Source organism: Nomascus leucogenys, chromosome 23 (genome assembly GCF_006542625.1).
Source record: "Nomascus leucogenys isolate Asia chromosome 23, Asia_NLE_v1, whole genome shotgun sequence".
NCBI lineage: Eukaryota > Metazoa > Chordata > Mammalia > Primates > Hylobatidae > Nomascus > Nomascus leucogenys.
The window spans coordinates 6,664,852-6,686,547 of NC_044403.1; the positions used below are offsets into that span (position 1 = coordinate 6,664,852).

The 21,696-nt window shown below is 39.7% G+C and overlaps 2 protein-coding genes across 2 annotated transcripts in view; both read right to left on the minus strand.

Moving 5' to 3' along the window:
- Nucleotides 1-21,696, minus strand: part of PPFIBP1 (PPFIA binding protein 1) — a 542,301-nt gene that overhangs the window by 286,611 nt on the left and 233,994 nt on the right. The window lies entirely within an intron of this gene.
- The window catches only part of ARNTL2 (aryl hydrocarbon receptor nuclear translocator like 2), an 88,607-nt gene that overhangs the window by 12,792 nt on the left and 54,119 nt on the right, over nucleotides 1-21,696 (minus strand). The window contains exons 7-14 of the mRNA XM_003265634.4: nucleotides 20,535-20,627; nucleotides 18,103-18,220; nucleotides 17,162-17,305; nucleotides 6,616-6,856; nucleotides 6,028-6,134; nucleotides 5,717-5,867; nucleotides 4,718-4,776; nucleotides 3,853-3,961 (exon numbers count right to left, since the gene is read on the minus strand). Coding sequence (XP_003265682.1) covers nucleotides 3,853-3,961; nucleotides 4,718-4,776; nucleotides 5,717-5,867; nucleotides 6,028-6,134; nucleotides 6,616-6,856; nucleotides 17,162-17,305; nucleotides 18,103-18,220; nucleotides 20,535-20,627 — 1,022 coding nt within the window. The remainder of the gene's footprint in view (nucleotides 1-3,852; nucleotides 3,962-4,717; nucleotides 4,777-5,716; nucleotides 5,868-6,027; nucleotides 6,135-6,615; nucleotides 6,857-17,161; nucleotides 17,306-18,102; nucleotides 18,221-20,534; nucleotides 20,628-21,696) is intronic.

Below are 21,696 nucleotides of genomic sequence, written 5' to 3' on the forward strand. Positions count from 1 at the left end.
TTGAGGATTTTTGCATCAATGTTCATTAAGGATATTGGACTAAAATTCTCTTTTTTGGTTGTGTCTCTGCCAGGCTTTGGTATCAGGATGATGCTGGCTTCATAAAATTTGTTAGGGAGGATTCCCTCTTTTTCTATCGATTGCAATAGTTTCAGAAGGAATGGTACCAGTTCCTCCTTGTACCTCTGGTAGAATTCGGCTGTGAATCCATCTGGTCCTGGACTCTTTTTGGTTGGGAAGCTATTGATTATTGCCACAATTTCAGAGCCTGTTATTGGTCTATTCAGAGATTCAACTTCTTCCTGGTTTAGTCTTGGGAGGGTGTATGTGTCGAGGAATTTATCCATTTCTTCTAGATTTTCTAGTTTATTTGCGTAGAGGTGTTTGTAATAATCTCTGATGGTAGTTTGTATTTCTGTGGGATCGGTGGTGATATCCCCTTTATCATTTTTTATTGCATCTATTTGATTCTTCTCTCTTTTCTTCTTTATTAGTCTTGCTAGCGGTCTATCAATTTTGTTGATCTTTTCAAAAAACCAGCTCCTGGATTCATTAATTTTTTGAAGGGTTTTTTGTGTCTCTATTTCCTTCAGTTCTGCTCTGATTTTAGTTATTTCTAGCCTTCTGCTAGCTTTTGAATGTGTTTGCTCTTGCTTTTCTAGTTCTTTTAATTGTGATGTTAGGGTGTCAATTTTGGATCTTTCCTGCTTTCTCTTGTGGGCATTTAGTGCTATAAATTTCCCTCTACACACTGCTTTGAATGTGTCCCAGAGATTCTGGTATGTTGTCTTTGTTCTCGTTGGTTTCAAAGAACATCTTTATTTCTGCCTTCATTTCATTATGTACCCAGTAGTCATTCAGGAGCAGGTTGTTCAGTTTCCATGTAGTTGAGTGGTTTTGAGTGAGTTTCTTAATCCTGAGTTCTAGTTGGATTGCACTGTGGTCTGAGAGACAGTTTGTTATAATTTCTGTTCTTTTACATTTGCTGAGGAGAGCTTTACTTCCAACTATGTGGTCAATTTTGGAATAGGTGTGGTGTGGTGCTGAAAAAAATGTATATTCTGTTGATTTGGGGTGGAGAGTTCTGTAGATGTCTATTAGGTCCACTTGGTGCAGAGCTGACTTCAATTCCTGGGTATCCTTGTTAACTTCCTGTCTTGTTGATCTGTCTAATGTTGACAGTGGGGTGTTAAAGTCTCCCATTATTATTGTGTGGGGGTCTAAGTCTCTTTGTAGGTCACTCAGGACTTGCTTTATGAATCTGGGTGCTCCTGTATTGGGTGCATATATGATAGTTAGCTCTTCTTGTTGAATTGATCCCTTTACCATTATGTAATGGCCTTCTTTATCTCTTTTGATCTTTGTTGGTTTAAAGTCTGTTTTATCAGAGACTAGGACTGCAACCTCCGCCTTTTTTTGTTTTCCATTTGCTTGGTAGATCTTCCTCCATCCTTTTATTTTGAGCCTATGTGTGTCTCTGCACGTGAGATGGGTTTCCTGAATACAGCACACTGATGGGTCTGGACTCTTTATCCAATTTGACAGTCTGTGTCTTTTAATTGGAGTATTTAGTCCATTTACATTTAAAGTTAATATTGTTATGCGAGAATTTGATCCTGTCATTATGATGTTAGCTGGGTATTTTGCTCGTTAGTTGATGCAGTTTCTTCCTAGCCTCGACGGTCTTTACAATTTGGCATGATTTTGCAGTGGCTGGCACTGGTTGTTCCTTTCCATGTTTAGTGCTTCCTTCAGGAGGTCTTTTAGGGCAGGCCTGGTGGTGAGAAAATCTCTCAGCATTTGCTTGTCTGTAAAGTATTTTATTTCTCCTTCACTTATGAAGCTTAGTTTGGATGGATATGAGATTCTGGGTTGAAAATTCTTTAAGAATGTTGAATATTGGCCCCCACTCTCTTCTGGCTTGTAGAGTTTCTGCCGAGAGATATGCTGTTTGTCTGATGGGCTTCCCTTTGTGGGTAACCCGACCTTTCTCTCTGGCTGCCCTTAACATTTTTTCCTTCATTTCAACTTTGGTGAATCCGACAATTATGTGTCTTGGAGTTGCTCTTCTCGAGGAGTATCTTTGTGGCGTTCTCTGTATTTCCTGAATTTGAATGTTGGCCTGCCTTGCTAGATTGGGGAAGTTCTCCTGGATAATATCCTGCAGAGTGTTTTCCAACTTGGTTCCATTCTCCCTGTCACTTTCACGTACACCAATCAGACGTAGATTTGGTCTTTTCACATAGTCCCATATTTCTTGGAGGCTTTGTTCATTTCTCTTTATTCTTTTTTCTCTGAACTTCCCTTCTCGCTTCATTTCATTCATTTCATCTTCCATCACTGATACCCTTTCTTTCAGTTGATCGCATCAACTACTGAGGCTTCTGGATTCTTCAAGTAGTTCTCGAGCCTTGGCTTTCAGCTCCATTAGCTCCTTTAAGCATTTCTCTGTATTGGTTATTCTAGTTATACATTTGTCTAAATTTTTTTCAAAGTTTTTAACTTCTTTGCCTTTGGTTTGAATTTCCTCCTGTAGCTCGGAGTAGTTTGATCGTCTGAAGCCTTCTTCTCTCAACTCGTGAAAGTCAGTCTCCGTCCAGCCTTGTTCCATTGCTGGTGAGGAACTGCGTTCCTTTGGAGGAGGAGAGGCGCTCTGCTTTTTAGAATTTCCAGTTTTTCTGCTCTGTTTTTTCCCCATCTTTGTGGTTTTATCTACTTTTGGTCTTTGATGATGGTGATGTACAGACGGGTTTTTGGTGTGGATGTCCTTTCTGTTTGTTAGTTTTCCTTCTAACAGACAGGACCCTCAGCTGCAGGCCTGTTGGAGTTTGCTAGAGGTCCACTCCAGACCCCGTTTGCCTGGGTCTCAGCAGCGGAGGCTGCAGAACAGCGGAATTTCATGAACCGCAAATGCTGCTGCCTGATCGTTCCTTTGGAAGTTTTGTCTCAGAGGAGTACCTGGCCGTGTGAGGTGTCAGTCTGCCCCTACTTGGGGGTGCCTCCCAGTTAGGCTGCTCGGGGGTCAGGGGTCAGGGACTCACTTGAGGAGGCAGTCTGCCCGTTCTCAGATCTCCAGCTGTGTGCTGGGAAAACCACTACTCTCTTCAAAGCTGTCCAGGACATTTAAGTCTGCAGAGGTTACTGCTGTCTTTTTGTTTGTCTGTGTCCTGCCCCCAGAGGTGGAGCCTAAGAGGCAGGCAGGCCTCTTTGAGCTGTGGTGGGCTCCACCCAGTTCGAGCTTCCTGGCTGCTTTGTTTACCTAAGCAAGCTTGGGCAATGGTGGGCGCCCCTCCCCCAGCCTCGCTGCCACCTTGCAGTTTGATCTCAGACTGCTGTGCTAGCAATCAGCAAGACTCCGTGGGTGTAGGACCCTCCGAGCCAGGTGCGGGATATAATCTCCTAGTGTGCCGTTTTTTAAGCCCATGGGAAAAGCGCAGTATTAGGGTGGGAGTGACCTGATTTTCCAGGTGCCGTCTGTCACCCCTTTCTTTGACTAGGAAAGGGAACTCCCCGACCCCTTGCGCTTCCTGAGTGAGGCAATGCCTTGCCCTGCTTCGGCTCGTGCACGGTGCGCTGCACCCGCTGTCCTGCGCCCACTGTTTGGCACTCCCTAGTGAGATGAACCCGGTACCTCAGATGGAAATGCAGAAGTACCCGTCTTCTGTGTCGCTCACGCTGGGAGCTGTAGACTGGAGCTGTTCCTATCTGGCCATCTTGGCTCCCTCCCCCAATATTTTCCATTATATTAAACTGGTTATCATTTGTATATAGGAAGGCTACTGATTTTTATATATTGATTTTATAAATATGGTATTTTTATTTTTGAAAATATTTGCAGCAATAAAACATTACCTCTGTAAATCCAGAATTTCATTTGCAATATCTGTTCCAATACTACCAGCACCAAGTACTGTTCCAGTAGACATTCCAGGTACACTCACACAAGATTGTCTAGAGGATTCTAAGTAACAGCAAAAGGAGAAATTCAATTGAGGACTTCATCTTTCTTTCAATTCAAATAATTTCACAATTCTCTCCTTAAAAGAAACAGACCAGCTGCATCCAAAAAAGTTGGAAAACACTATCCTTGCATTACATATGTAATTCATGATGCTCTTTGAATCAAATGTGTAGAAAGTCACTGAGGGCACAATTGTGACTTGTAACCCTTGACTCCAGTCTCTTCCCACTTTAATTTCCACAGCAATACTACTTCAATGTTTCCTAAGATTTTTATTTTTACAAATAATACATTAATATATTCCTGTGGTGAAAAACTAACACAGATAAGCAAAAACTCCAATACTTTTTGTTAACTTGTCCAAGAGTGTCACAACTGACAAGGAACAATGTCAGCTGCTAGGGCTGAATAATGGATAAAACATCATTCCTGCTCTTAAAGAACTCAGTCTACTGGAAAGCAAGTTGAATGAACAACTAATTGCAGTACAATGCAAGATTATAACATAAATGTGGGTAAAGCACTGTGAAAATTTTGAGGGGGACATGCTGATACCTCTGGGAGTTTAAATGGGGTATCTGTCTCCCATTGAATTTAGTCTCTTCTAAACCAAAGTTGGGATCCCTATAACCCAACCTGTAGAACTCCTTTTAATTTCACCTTCAAATTTTCCCCTCTCCAGGACAGAAAAAGATAATAATAGTCTTAATAGTATGTCTTAGTAATAAGTCTTCCATCATCTAAAACTAAGCTTACCTTCTGATGATTGAGAACTACAAGGAAAAAATGATGCTTCTCCAGGCTCACTATGTCCCCTAGAATTAAAAACACCATAGGTGATTTACTTTCTAAGGTGAAGGAAACTGTTATAGCAACTACACTAAGCTCTGTATATTTAATTTGTCCATTTGTGGCCCACTTATGTTTTATATACACATATTGTTGGTATCACCACCAGAAATCAAGGTCTTAATGTGCTAAGTATCATGGCATTTGCCAAATGCCTCATTCCTCTATAAAGTATGTGTTCTCACAATAACAAACTCAGTTCATGTACTAATAATTAAGTAGGCAAAGATTATTGGGATGGGTGACAGGAAATACTGGAAGCATTAAACTTTTTTAAAATTATTTTTCACTCAGTATTGTAGACAAGGAAACAACTGGTTTAAGGAAACCTTACAGCAATTTCAAAGAGAAACTTACAGAAAAAAAAGTAAGACTTAGAACGGGGCCATCGTAGCCTACTATAAAATCGAGAAAACTTGGCTCTTCCTTCAGGCTGACACAGCTACTGACCAGGGCTTGCTAAAGCAACACCTGGGCTGAATTTCTGTTCTCCCCTGTGCTGGGCATGCCTACACAGACATTGTGGCACCCCAGGCTTACAAGATATGCAGGTAAAAATGACAGGGAGGACACAACAATTTCTTACAATAATGCACAGTAGAAATCCATGTCTGCATTGTTTACTGAATGGTCATGGAGGGTAGGAAGAAAATGCTTGAATAAATGCCTTTACCCTCACATATTATATCAAGTAAGAAGGAATGTATTACAAAAATGAAAACTTTTAGCTTAATTCTGAGAACTAATGTCAATGAACAGTAAATGAATTATTCAAAAGATAAATCTCAAGTTATAATAAAAGGCCAGAGGATCATACAGTTATAATGGTTTAGCAAGATGAGAGGAGAAAAGCAAAGAGACTCATTTGAAATCAATACAAAGGTCTTAACATAAAAAATTACTTACAAAACTAAAGTGTTGACAGATACAATATATTCCAGTTCTTTCGTCCAAGGATTTGTGAAACTAAACCATTGGCTTTTTAAAGTCACAAAAGAGCCATCTTTTGCTCTGAATTTGTAGGAATCTGTAAGTATTTTCTCCTTACTCTGTAGAACTTAGCGAGAAAAGACAATTATCAGCATAATAGTCAACGACTATAAAAATCAATGTTGTGAAGATTAATTGAAACTCCAAATTTCACAGGAATGGGAAATTAAGAGTTAAAACTGTCATTTTAAATACCCCAAAATGTATTCTGCTCAATGCATACCTACCTGCTTTGTGCTTGTCAGTCAAATTATTGTGGTCATCTTGATGAAAATATTCGTAACAAGAAGTTCCCAAAAGTTCCTGAGGCAGATATCCTAAAATTGCTGTTGCCCTGGTTTTAAAATTGAAAATAAACTTCAGAAGTGGTGAGTGTACTCCCTCCCAGAAGACTGTAGGCCCACAGATGGTCAGGATCATAAAGAAGTGCACAGGGTAGGGGATGAGTGACCCAAGCACATCACTGGGCTCCCCTCGGCTGCCCTAGACCCAGACTAGAGCTGCAACACAGAACAGGCACCCAGGCATGAGGCCTCCACCCGATCCAGGCTGCGCTCTTATTAGCTTTTGCCAGTAAAATCGTGGCCACAGACCATGCCCAGTTTCTGCACCACTGGCTAAGAGACACTCTTCCAAGTTTACATGCTGGCTTAAACAAATTTACTGACATGTCCATATTCTTATTTCATTTAAACTTTATTTTCTGTTCTGAAACAGAAAAAAGAAAAAAAAAACTAACACTGCTACTAAGACACGCCTTTAATAGCTTCAAATATCCCACTGAATTCTAATCATTATAACACGTAAATGTTTACCTTTGATCTACATAGACAAATTTTCCGTTCACTGCAAACCGGGTTATAAATTCAGTTGGTTTCACATTAATCTCTCCACTGTTCTGTGGAACAATATATGGCTGTAATCTTCCAATGGCCACAAGGCAGGTAAAATTACTGTTGTCTTTCTTACTGTTCCTTTCTTCTTCCATTCCAACAATACTTGGAGGCCAGCTTCTCAAGTAACCAGTGCAATGGATAGTATAGAATTTTCTATGCTCTAATTCAAAGATTTTTAAAAAGGACATTTGGATCATTATAAATAAGTCATTAAATTTATCATATTGACATCTATAATAGTTATAATTGTGCTATAAAATGCTCTTTAAATATGCTAAAATATGAAAGGGAATGGTATTCCATTGAAAAGGTATCACCAATTTTGTTTATTTCATGACTTTATTATTAATAGTTTATTTTTCTCAGGAACTAAATTGTATGTACTACATGAAAAAGCGAACAGGTTGCTTTATTTTAGGATTAACTAGGTCTATGACTTAACATATTTCCAAGTCAATTTTTAAAATTACAGTAATTTACATCTACTGGAAAAAATTAATCCTCATGCCCCCTTGCGATATTGTACTCACCTTATGAAGTTTTTTGGTATATTGTAACTTACATTCGAAAGCTTAAAAAGACATCTAAATCATTATGCACACACTCTTAAACTTCTTATGTTAGTGCTTATAATGGTTAATAGATATATAAGGTTATAATAGATTATAGAAACATTTTAAAGAAAACTTGGAGAAATTTATAATGAAAAGTATAAAAATAAAATAAATTTCACTTTTTAGGAAAATCCCAAGCAATTAACTCATAGGAAGAAGTTTGTCAAGCATGTCCACCAAAATAATAAAAAATTGGAAATAATCTATATGCTCAAATATCATGCTTAAGCAAACAATAAATCCAATACGGGCATAAACAATGAGTAGGATACAGATTATGGCACGCCACAAAAGTGATTTAAAGGTTAAAAAGTAGGGGAAAAGCCTGAGATAAAAATTATTTGAAACAGCTGTTTTTATGGTAAGATTTAGAAAAGATTAGAACAATCAATGTTTTAAATTGGCACTATTTGGTAAAACTTCCACTACAATAAATCCTTTAAATTTTTGTTTAAATAGAAGATGATATGAACTGGCATATAAGATAGTAGTTAACAATAATAGCAAAGATTTAGAGAACACTTTATGTGTCACAGTCTATTTTAAGTGCTTTAAACGTATAACTCATTTAATCTTAATAGTTCTATGGGATGTTCTAGTATCTTCATTGTCCTAGGAAACTGAGTTAATGGCAAGGTCACAGCAGGATGGAGCTGGGGTTAAAACTCAGGCTGGCTCCAGAGCCTACTTTCTGAACCACTAATGCCACACCATTTGCTGATAGTGAGTGCTCTGTCACCAAAGATGTTTAAATAGGAGTTGCCTGGGTGACAGAAGGGGAGGGACACAAAGGTGTTCCAGCCAGAGCAAATGACCAGTGAGAACTTAGAGAGAGCGGTCAGATGCAGCTGAAGCATGTGCTGCAGGGGGAAAGGCTGGAAAATAAAGCAGGGAACAGAGGGCAGGTTGTAAGCCATGCATAAAACCTTGTACCCAACATCTCACAAACACCGCTCCCTTCCCGGGCCACAGATGCCCTAAATTACAAAACTCCTTATCTCTTCCAACCCAAACCCAGTCTTTATCATTTATTCCCTACCCCGTTTACTGGTGCCACGATCAACCCAGGCAGTTCAAAGAGAAATCTGGAGGTCACCCTAGGCTCTACCTCCTCCTAACAACCCAGATACCTCAAAGGAATTAAAATTGAGTAAGTATGAATAAAAGTTTTCATTCATATTAACAAAGCTAGACGGCAGTTAAAAATAAAAGGGCTTATACATCAGGTTCGGCATTTCTGCAAACTTATGAATGATACTGACTAAAAATATTCCACTCTACTGAAAATATAGACTTAAGAAAGTCTGTATTTTTTATTTATATATGTAATCTCATCACATAGAACCTAGCCTGTTCCATTTACTTCTCTCTCTATATTTCCAAATCGAACTGTCCCTCACTTCTCACTGTGAACATTTATTCAGTTGGCAAATTTCTAGTTGGGATGGTGTAATTCTATCAACTGTAATTCATTTGATCAGCTATCTAAGTTTTTTTTTAAAAATCCCGTTTAATCCATTTCCTATTTAGAAAAGAAAAAAATACAGCTCGCTACCAGTGCAGTATTCTCAGGGCAAATGGGAAATGGGTTAAAAATTCTTATCCCAATAATTCTTTAGCTCTTTATCTAAATATTGGAGTCGTGAGGCCTGATCCTTGCCAAACTATTTACTTACATCTGCTCCACAGGCTAGACTCAAGTGTCACATACTCCATGATTTCCCAAAATTGTGTGGGGGTGACGAGAGGGAGAAAAAGCCTGTTATTACCCTAAACACTGCCTTAATTTACAGGACATCCTTTCAAAATCCTTTATGAAATTTTTCCTCAATATGTTGCAGGCTAGGTCTCTCAACTTGGTGTCTTGCTGTCTTCACTTGAATTCTTGAGGAAGCAGATCCAAAACAAGGATTCAAATACAAGAAGTTTATTTGAGGGGTGGTCCCAGGAAACACTGTCAGGGAACTGGGAAGTGAGACACGGAAGAGAAGGAAGCTAATAAAGTACCTGAAACCTGCCAAGTTCCTGGAGCCCCAGGCAGAACTGGCTCCAGAGACCAGAGGAAGAGGTCAGGCAGAGAGTCCCGGCTTTGGACACTGGAGGCCAGTAGCACGCCCTGTCTGCAGTGGTGGGTGCTAGGGGGATATGCCACAAATATCCACGGGGCACTGACAGATAGCATCTGCCACACATGCACAAGAAACAAGTGGATTCTGGGTGTACTGTTGTACTTCTTCCTCATGTACAATTATCTTATGAAGATAAATTTAAGAAACACTTAAGACATTTGGTAGCAGTCATCCATCCTTCATCAGCCTGCGATTTCACAACTTCAGATACCTGAGTAATTGTCTCTCTACCTTAGAAGCTTTTTCAAAGTCTGAATCCATGACCCATGAAGGTTTGATTCAGGATATAAATAATTTTTTTAAATGTCAATGTTATTTTTTAAAAATCTTTTATTATGTAAAATCTCAAACATAATGCAAAATCAGAAATAAACTTGGGTAACTCATCTTGAGAAATCCTGAGAAACGGCCTTTCCATAAATCTTAAATTCAACTTCCAATTAAAATAAAAAGGGCTGCTCTCTAGCCTTCCTCTAAGTTTAAATGTAACTGACATGTCATGGTAAAAGGGAAGAAAAACACCTTTACTAATCACAGGGTTTCATCATTAATAATGAGCGGTCTTAAAACACAGTGAATTGGCTGGGCGTGGTGGCTCACGCCTATAATCCCAGCACTTTGGGAGGCCAAGGCGGGCGGATCACGAGGTCAGGAGATCAAGACTATCCTGGCTAAAATGGTGAAACCCCATCTCTACTAAAAATACAAGAAATTAGCCAGGCCTGGTGGCACATGCCTGTAGTTCCAGCTACTTGGGAGGCTGAGGCAGGAGAATGGCTTGAACCCAGGAGGCAGAGGTTGCAGTGAGCTGAGATCACACCACTGCACTCCAGCCTGGACCACAGAGCAAGACTCTGTCTCAGTAAATAAATAAATTAATTAATTAATTAAAAACCACAGTGAATTCCACTGGTTAATTACTATTTGAAAGAGTAATTTCAAAGCGACCATATGAAAAATGTAATTTCACTTGACAGACACTCTCCTTGGTTAAAGCAGAAGACAAAACGACCCTCAAGCAGATCATCCAGGTGGCAATCAGGGTTTACCTTCTGCAGTAACCTTATCCTGGCCCAGCTGTCTACAGGCAGTTCTCAAACCAGGTCCTGCAAGGAAGGGCCACACTGAATGCTGACACATTCCCTTACCATTGCTTAGGCCTGTGCATTTGGTACAGAACTCTGGTGTGTTAAGTGAATACTTGGTTCCAGGGCTTGAGCAGATTCAAAACTCCTTTTTGAAAAGATATTTGCCTCTGAATGCAGGCATCTGTGTGGCCCAGCCGGGCGTGGGAGTGAACATCCTGGTGTGGGCAGGAACACATTCCTACAGCAGGTGCCCACTCCCTCGCTGTGCGTCTGCTGCAAAAATCATCCAGAATCTCTTTCACTAAAACCTTCCAGCATCTAGGAAGCTACTCTAGTAGGTGGCATGGCATACAGATTTTAAAGCCAGATTGCTGATTCTGTCACTCTATATGTGACTTTAGAAAAATTACACAACCTTCTAAAAGTGCAGTTTCCTCATCTGTGCTCTGCACAGAACCGTTAGGGAGATTAAACTGGATAATTATGCAATGTGCTTGGCATGTAGTAGAATCTTAATAATTATTCACTCACTCCTTTCTCTCTTTCGTTTTCTATTCTCTTCTTTCTGAGCTGCAAATAGCTACCATTTATTGAGTGCTTCCTAGGAGCCAAGCACTGCATGAGCCACGGGTGATCCTAACCACACTCTCAGGAGACGCTGTCATTACCCACTGTATTAGTCTGCTCAGATTGTCATAACAAAATTCCAGACTGCGTGGTTTCAAAAACAGAAATGTTGTATAGGGGTCTACCCTTATAACCTTATTTACCCTTAATTACACCTTTAAAGGCTCTAACTACGAATACAGTCACACTGGGGCCTAGGGCTTCAACATACAAACTTTGGGGGAAAACAATTCACCCCGTACCACCCATTTTCCATATATTAAGAGAAACTTGCCTAAGGTCGCACAATTGTTAAGCAGCAGACCTGACGCTAAAACCCTACCGAATTCAGAGCCCAGGCCCTTTCTACTCTGTCCTACAGCACGGCTGTTGGGAGGCAGAGTCTAGTGGGAGAACTGGAACATTACAGCGACTCAAAAATGTATTTGTTCCTTTAGTTCCTCACAGAATTCAACTACGAATTAACTCTAATTGACCATTTGCTAGATGTTCTTGAAATATCTATATTTTCCCAATAAGATTATCATGTATTTCAAAGGAAATAAATGAAATCATTCCTACCTCTTCTATAAATGTGTAAAACTTGCAATAAAAAAATCATTTTAGGGACCCCATGGAAGGACTAAAATTTGATTAGTACATTCTCAAGAATGCTGCTTGGTTGGTTTTTTTTCTTAAACCTATGACTGTACACATGCATTTTTGTTTGAAAATTGAATATTTAAAAGACCGCTTCAAAATACTATAGCAGGGCTATGCAGTTCCACGGAGGACATCCCACTTTCCTTCTTGTATCTTTGCAAAGGGTTAAAAGACCGCAGATTATTAGACGTCCAAGATTATCATCAGTGACTGACTTGAGCTCCCATATCTAGGAAAAGTCCTCCAAGAATGTATATATTCAGTCATGTGTCGTCTAGAATTTCACAAAACAATGAGAGGAAGAATCGAAGGCGACAGAAAGGAGGAGGAGCCCAGACGAGGTGGAGTCCTGCTATTGCTTTGTGACTTCTAGTTCCATATTTGAAGCCAAATTTTAAAATGCCAATTTAATTAACAGACATTTTTTTTCAGCAACACCCAGATTCCTTTGGTTCTCAGGGCAGAGCCTTTTCAGATTTCTTTCTCATGAGAACTGTGGTATAGAAAATGATCCAAGTTGTTTGCAGTCTGAGGTTGGGCTGCCATAGCAAAATAGCAGACTTGGTAGCTTCAACAACAGGAACTGATTTTCTCTCAGTTCTGGAGGCTGGAAGTCTAGAGATGGAGGTGTCAGCAGGGCTGGGTTCTGGTGAGGGCTGTCTTTCTGGCTTGCAGATACCCACCAACTTGTTGTGTGCTCACATGGCCTTCCCTTGCTCACTGCATTCATGCAGAAACAAAAAGCTCTCTGGTGCCTCTCCTTACGAGAACACTAATCCCATGATGAGGGCCCCATCCTCATGACCTCATCCAAACCTAATTATCTCCCAAAGGCCCAATCTCCAAATACCATCATGTTGGGAATTAAGGCTTCAACATACAAATTCTGGGGGGACGGATTCAGTCCATAGCATTGGCTAAAAACTTCTTGAGATAAAATAAAAAAAAATATGTTGAAATTGCTTCCTTAGGTAAAAGAGAAAGATTATAATGTATATTCATTCACTTAATTCATAATCATTCCTGTGGATTTGAGAGTGGTTATGTGGTCAGTCACCCGGGAACAAAGGACAAGAGGATCGTCACTTACGCCTTCAGGAAATGTTTATTGAATGTCTACTATGGGCCAGAAACAACAGACAGAAATGCAGCTCTCAATCCAGCGTGGGAGGCAAGTATTAAAAAGTTAAGTAATTTCAATACAGTGTGGAAGGGCAACAAATCTGAGAGAGGCTCAGGATTACTGATGTGGGTACCTGGGACTCAAGCCACCAGAGTTGGGAGGGTATCCGGGATGGTTTCCTGGAAAGAGGGGATGCCTGAGTTTTAATGTCCAGGGTCTGCGGACAGACTTGTGTGTTGTAGTCAGGCATGGTGGCTCACACCTGAAATCCTAGCCTTTTGGGAGGCTGAACTGGGAGGAATGCTTAAGGCCAGGAGTTTGAGATCAGCCAGAGCAATATAGTAAGACCCCATCTCTACAAAAAATTTTAAACTTAGAGGGATACAGTGATACGTATCTGTAGTCTCAGCTACTTGGAAGGCTGAGGTGGGAAGATCATCTGAGCCCAGGAGTTTGAGGCTGCAGTGAGGTATGACTGCACCACTGCACAAGTGTGTTGTGTCTGTAATTGTTACAAAGTGAATAGCACCAAAAAACTGAGTAATCTTTCAGTATTCAAAAACTATTATTAATTCAGCAAAGATGTCATTCACATCACACTTTCCACCACCTACTTACTAGTTTACATGTTTCTTGGCTGCCTCTAGCATATTAGGGCCAACTCACATAAGGTCCACTACAGCAGTACTTGTCTACCTGCTCCCCAGTGTGTCCTTTGCATTTGATATAGTACCTGGCACATAGTAGGCATTCAATAAACTGTTCATTCACCAACATCTATTGTTGTCAGACAGTGATCTCAGGTTTATCCCAATCATTTTCCCCTCAGCACAGCCAATGTGCAGGGATCTTTTTAGAAATAAGACTGTGAAAGAAGCTAGGAGAAAATACAACTCAGGGAGGAATCTTTAGTCCTAGGCTTGAGCACTGCTGTCCAGGGCATCCCTACTTTCCATTTCTCACATTCTCAGAGAATCTTGAGAAAAGAGTCTAAAGCAGCGGCTGTCAAAGTAGGCTCTCTGGATTAGCAGCATCAGCCACACCTGGGAGCTTGCTAGAAAAATGCACATTCTTGGACCCCACCTCAAACTGATTCAATCTGTGTTTTAAAAATCCTTCCAGGTGATTCCAGTGCAGCCTAAAGTTTGAGAACCATGTGTCTAAAGGTATAACTTAAAATGTATTTCTTCAGTGCCCCTAAACTCTCCTGAATAATCAGGGGAGGAATTCAAATGGTGATAGTGGATTTGGTTGGAAGATCAGGCCACAAGAGAATGGGGTTTTGCCAAGAAGTTTCTGAGTAGAAGCTCAGCCTCGATAAGTATTTATTTTCAAGTTCAAGAATATAAATTAGTTTGAATGTGGATATGGGTTTGAGATGGAGAAGGCTGGGCAAGTTTACTCATGTCAGAAGAGAGAATGAAACTGGGAGAAGTGGCAGGGAGATTAGATTAGGGTGGAGAGGAGAGAATACAGAGGCTGAAAATGAAGCCTGTAGAGTTGCAAGCTTTACCAGTAAAGAGCAAGACGATGGGGTAGGGGGCAGAGGGCAAAATCAGGTTTCACAAAAATGGAGGGTTATAATGGGCACCAGCCAGACACCAACACAAACATGACTAAAATACTAAGTCAGTCCATGTGGGAAATCTCCCAGGAGGAAAGACAATTCAATCTGGTAATCTTTAAAACACTTACAAAATTTGACCATTCTAGCCTCTACTCAATTTATAACTTGCATCAAACATTACAGATTTCAGCCACCTTAAGGCTGTTTTATTGGCTGTCATGTTTTCCTCTCACACGGATTTCTGTGTAGATTTGGTGATTTACAAATGATTGGATCCTTATGGATGGATTAATTAGAGGTGAACCAACACGATGTTGGTTGACCTCTGGTTAAAGCCTAACAGTAAAACATACTACATTCTGACTCCTTGGATCATCCACCCAGAAGGAATATTCCTGCCCTTGGGGACTATTTTCACATTATATGGCCATGTCCTTCCTAGCTGGTCGCTATGGTAAGACTAAGATGACTGACGTGGGAAGGAAGGCAGAGAGAACAGGCACTCTGGGGCAGTAACAATAATGGCACCTGCCATCTGCTCTGCCCTGTCCTAAGAGTTTAGGTGGACTATTTCCAATAGTGCTTGTAAGAGCTCCTAACATCGGTGTCACTCTGCTGGGAACCAGGCTAAGCACATGATGTGTATTAACTCATTTAATCCTGGTAACATCCCTATGAGTGGGGTCCTATTATTCCCATTTTACAACCGAGGGAAGTAAGGGCCAGAAGGATTTAGTAATTTATCTTAAGTCACATAGTGGAGCTAGGATTCAAATGTAAACAATTTGGCTCTAGAACCTACTCATTTATCTGCTGTGCTAAACCACAGAGTCCTGTGAATATTCCTGTGTTAAAGATCTGGAAACTGAAGCTCAGAGGGATTAAGAAACTTGTTTACGATCACACAGCTAGCAAGTCGTAGAGCTAAAATCTGATCCCCCCTGCTTGGATTCCACAGCCTCTTCACCTCCATTTCAGCTGTGACTTCAAGCCCAGGAAGCTTCGTATGTGACGTTAGACAGCTCTCCACCACTCAGAGCCATGGGCAAGAGGGAAGCAACAGATGGCCCTCAAACAGATCCCCCTGAGGACTGCTGATTCATTTCCACTTTTGTTTCTTTACAGTATAACACAGAGTACAGGGTTTATGATTGATTGTGAATTTTGCCTATTTGACTTTCTGCAAGTTACTGAATCTCTCCGTCACTCCTCCTTGATTCTAAAATAGAGATAAGAAAAGTATTTTCTGCTTATACACTGTTGGTGGGAATGTAAATTAGTTCAGCCACTGTGGAAAGCAGTTTGGGGGTTTCTCAAAGAACTTAAAACAGAGCTACCATCTGACCCAGGAGTCCCATTACTGGGTATACACCCAAAGGAAAATAGATCATTCTACCGAAAAGACATATGCACTTGTATGTTCATTGCAGCACTGTTTACAATAGCAAATACATGAAATCTGCCTAGGTGCCCATCCCTGGTGGATTAAAGAAAAGTGGGCTACATATAAATCATGGAATACTACACAGTCATAAAAAAGAATGAAATCAGTCCTTTGCAGTAATGTGGATAGAGCTGGAGGCTATAATCCTAAGTGAATTAATGTAAGAACAGAAAACCAAATACGACATGTTCCCACTTATAAGTAGGAGATAAACATTGAGCACATAAGGACATAAACATGGGAACAACAGACACCGTGGACTATTAGAGGGGGAAGGGAGGGAAGGGCGTGTGGGTTGAAAAACGATCTACTGGGTACTATGCTCACTACCTTAGTGCAATATACCCACGCAACACACCTGCACATGTAGTCCCTGTATCTAAAATAAATGTTGAAATTTTTTAAAAAAAGAATAGTGTTTTCATGAGGATTAAAACACTTAGCACAATATCTGGCCCAGGGTTAGTGTTAAATAAATGAGTATTAGCAATTACCGTTTTAGGTGTTTGTCAAAAAAGATTCCAACCAAAACTTAATTGAATTTTTGTGGCTCCATATAAATACCCTTTTAAAGGATAGGAAAGCAAATGCCATGTTGAAATTTGCCTATGGAATCCTATGTCTAATAGCTTAATATGCTCTTAGGCAAAAAAGTCATGAGACATTTTGTAGTCCCTGAAATTTCCCAATTAAGTTAAATAGATGACTATTTAATCAGTTCAAAAAGTAAATATCTGTAAGACAAATCCAGCAAAGGATCACAAGAAAACAAATGAGATATTTACTGAAGAATCACCATTTCATCAAAAATTAAAATCACACCTGGAACATTTTAAGAAACTTTCACCAAAATTAGTCAAATCAGGCTCTTGTACTATTGAAGTTTTTTTAACATCTAATCTTTATATTTTAAAATGTAATAATGAAGTTTCAAGCAAAAGTTTTATTTCCATCTCTTGTCATTTTTTTCCCATTTGATAGGCCCCAAACTACAATTTCAATAACACCATTAAAATCTTGGGCAACAAAGATAATATGTGATTACCTGATAAATTCGAAAGATATGATGAACAAATCTAAGTAATTCTGGTTTAAAAAAATCTTATTTTTAAGATGCTTTTGAATTCAAATATTTCCCTTGACTATATATTTTATTTTTTCTGTACAGAAAATATTTAGGACATTAATTTTATAGCCATGCTTTGCATCACTTGACATTTCAAAATGATACCTTTCTTCTTTGAGTTGGGTAAGCGTCCATGCTCTTCTTTGACAGAGATTTTACAACTCTTTATCCGACAGAAAAAAGATCGTCTTGAGCCAGAATACACACGTGTCCTTCCAGTGTGGAAATTACTGTGAACTTGCAAACCAGCTTTCGTGCAGAAGGGGGCGAGAGAATAGGTGGAAAAGAATATTGACAAATAATTTTGAAATTTATCTCCTAACATTTCCTGATCATCTATTATTGAGAAAGGAAATAGTTTTTTAAAGCAATGGCATGATTGTACATTTACTAACCCTGAAGTGAAACATACCCAAAAAATGTATTTGTCAAGCAATCACATTTTGATAACTTACAGACATTTGCAATTTATCTTTCTTTTTTCCTCAAATGGGGAAGAACAAAGTTAACTTAAGTGAAATGAAATGAAAATTAAATTAAAAAATGAAAAAACCTTAACTATTACAGGAATCAATTGTTTTATATTTTACATAATTATTTGGTACTAGACATTTTCAGAGAAGAAAAAATACTTATACTTCCCAAACACAATTATACAAGGTCTTTCATACAGAAAAGACCTAATCCATATAAAAAAGAGAATAATTGTCTTTTAGCATATAGCTAAATAACGGGAACTTCAGCAACTTTTTATCCAAAATGATACTTTCTTGTAAAGATTTTATTTGCATATGAAAAATAGCAAATATGAAGCATATTTTCCCCAAAGCATCTTCATATGAATGAATTTGTGTTTGTATATGTCTGTATGAATGTAGGAATTTTCTATATAGCCATATATATTTATTAGCTATGATGTAAAGTTTACAAAATAATTCTCTCTTGATAAAAGCTTATTTAGCTGTTTTAAAAACACTGTGTAGCTAAACTTTTAGGTGATCATGACATTTACATAAAATAATAAGCATGCGGAAATGGACACTTACTTTTGGCATCTATTAGCTTTTCTCTTGGTGAAATATCAAAAGAAGAAAGTTGTTCCTTTACTTTGGCAACATCTTTTGGATGTAAGAAGTCAAATAAGCTTTGTCCAGTCAAACTAGCCTATTCATAAGGTAGACATTCATTTAAAATCAGTACCATGCTTTTCTACATTTCTTGATGCATACAATAAACGTCGTTTTTTGACTTTTGATAGATTTTTCTCAAGCTCAAAGATATGCCCACGACACTGTGTGACATGAATTTAGTGTTCAAAGCAGGGTGATACTTGCAGACAGAAAAAAATACATGCGTATAGAACCATCCCTGGATATACACAAACCATATACAAACACTAATTGCTAGTATTCTGCTAAATCTTGTAACTCTTGTTAACATGTTACTTGTAAATGACTGTGATTTACTTTGAACTTTTTTGTCCTTGTTAAAAAAAAAAGATTACATCATAGTATAATATAGAAATCATAGAATATCTGTGACTTTATCAGACATTTACTATACAGCTTAAAAAATTACCATACTACTGATAAGTAAAATCCAACCCAGAATACCTCTCACTTCCCATTCCACCACTCCCAATATGCACAGCACCCCCAGGTCTATGCCTTTGCTGATACAGTCCCATCCCTCAGAATTCATCACCCCTTCCCTATCCCTTGGCCACTCCAGCCAAATTGCCTTTGACTCCCTACACTTCCGGGCCTCCCTTCTCCCAGGCTGAAATGTTTCCTCCCCTTCTCTACACCTTGCTTCTGACAAGCCTGGCAGACATCCTACTTCATGTGTGACGCCTTCCTGACCCACAGTGGCCACCCCTCTTCTGAATTCCTGTATTACCCAAGCAAATGTTCCTATAGACAACAGGACTAACGGACCAGCCGATATAAGTAGGCTGAATTGTTTGGCAGTTATATGTTTCATTCTAAAAAAACCTGTGTGGTTAATGTAAGTCTATATCCAGAACTCTCTAGGGCAGATCAAGTTTCTGACTCTGAAAAGCTGAGGACTAAATCCTGAATCATGGGAATCCCTACATGCCCCTGAGCAGCCAGTAAGTCTCTTAACAGCCTCTTCTATGCAAAGTCAGTGCCCAGTAGGACTGGATTCCATGTCATTAACTCGAAACTTAAGTGATACCCTAAACTGTCAGTTACCTGTGTGTGTGTGCGCGTGTGTGCGTGAGCGTGCATGTGTGTGCGCGTGTGTGTGCGTGTGTGTGTGCATGTGCGTGCGTGCATGTGCGTGTGCATGCGTGTGAGTGTGCATTTGTGGGTGTGTGTGCGTGTGTGCATGCGCGTGTGTGTGCGTGCATGTGTGGGTGTGTGCATGTGTTTGTGTGCGTGTATGTGCGTGCATGTGTGGGTGTGTGCATGTGTGGGTGTGTGTGCGTGTGCACATGTGGGTGTGTGTGCATGTGTGTGCACGTATGTGTGAGCATGTGTGTGTGTGCATGTGTGTGCGTGCGTGTGGGTATGTGTGCATGTGTGGGTGTGTGCGCGTGTGTGCACACGTGTGTGTGTGCATGTATGGGTGTGTGCACGTGTGTGCGTGCATGTGTGGGTGTGTGTGCATGTGTGGGTGTGTGTGCATGTGTGTGCGTGCATGTGTGGGTGTGTGTGCATGTGTGGGTGTGTGTGCATGTGTGTGTGCGTGCATGTGTGGGTGTGCTTTCCATCTCCAGTTAGAATGTGGAATCATGAGGTTTGTGTCCCCAGCTATAACCTGCTGCATGATTCATCGGTCTTCAATCCTCCTGTACATAGGCTCATAATATTTCTTTATTGCTGTTACTTAACTCATTATCTCTGAACACCCTTATAAACTAATGCGAGTTATTAAAAAACAATGCTGTGGTCTATCGGATTTCTAGTGCTAGTTTATTCATTCACTTGGGTTAGTTTCAATGCTGTAATTTTTGAGTAGCTAGTTTCCATGAAATGGTTTTCAGTAATAAGGAGGTGAAGTACTAAACTAGTTAAACGGAAGATGTATTTCAGAGTGTTGCCAGAGATTAGATCAAAGGCTGTCATGCAATGATTATAACTTACGAATTAACTATAAAGTGTCTCTTGGAGGGAACAGAGAAGGGTGACTAACACTTTTCAGACACTCTTACATATGACACCTCATTTAGTCTTTACATCTTGAGAGACAGGTATAATCATTTTGACTTTTTACATAGGAAGAAGCTGAGGCTCAGTGAAATTAAGTAACTTGCTGAAGGTCAGGAAGGGAATGCAATCAGTCATAAAAATCCTTACTCTTTCCACACAGCTTTCCATCTCTCTTGGAGTTCTAACTTAGCAGAACCTAATCCCATATCCCAGTGGGGAGAAGGTTTTCAGAAAAAGAGCTTAAAAATATGTTTGTTCAAAAATTTAAACATTGTATGGAAAATATCCTCATTTTTGGATACCTGATCGTAATTAAGTATTTTGGAGACTGACTTAGAAACGAAGAGAATTTTTCCTCTTTCACATCCAACCACAAATAAGAAGCCTTCTGCAGTCTAGGATTTAAAAAAAAAAAAAGTGAATATTTTAAAATATTGTCTGTCTCATACACACACACACACACACACACACACACACACACACGCAGATTCTGAGGAAATTACTGTGGCAATAAAACTAACAAGAGTAGTCATGGAGCTAGTAAAATTAATTTTAAGAAATGTTCTTAAGATGCAAACAGATTTATAAAGAGTGTCAAGTTGAAATCCTATTCTAAATTAATGTTTTGGACATGAAAAGTTTGGCTGCAGACTATTTAGTTGAGACATTTCTTAAAAACTAAAATTAGGCCAGGTGCTGTATATGAGCCTAAATACAGCACTAAATGAGCCTATATCCCAGCACTGTGGGAGGCCGAGGCAGGTGGATCTCTTGAGCTCATGAGTTTGAGACCAGCCTGGGCAACACTGGCAAAACCCTGTCTTGACAAAAAATACAAAAATTGGCCGGGCATGCTGGTGCACGCCTCTAGTCCCAGCTACTGAGGAGGCTGAGACGGGAGGATGGCTTGAGCCCGGGAGGTGGAGGGTGCAGTGAACCGAGATCGCACCACTGCATTCCAGCCTAGGCAACAGAGCCAGACCTTGTCTCAAAAAATAACAATAAAATAAAATTACCTTTACCAAATTCTACTACACTGCATGCAGAACAATGATTGCCTGTGGATGTGTTGAGGTAGAAGGACTGTGCAGAATGGGGACAGGGAAGCAATGAAGACATTATACTGTACACCTTGTTATAGTTTTTGAATAATAAAAAGGCATCACTCATTCTAAACTAATGTGTCAGCTACTCTCAGAAGGTCTACCCAGCAAATCCCATGAAGCAGCCTGCATGGAAGCGGGTACATATGGCCACACAGGAAAAGTCTGGCACTCCTGCTGGGCATGCTCTGCAGGGCAGAAGCAGGGTTCCATGAAGGTACGACTGACGAGCATGTACAGATTGGTGAGAAAGCTTCAAAAGCAAATCGTACATTCTGCCACCTTCAAAAATCCTTTTTATCCACACAATATCCTTTCTATCCCTGCCAGGAATGCTATATTTAAATTCAGCTGTTCAAAT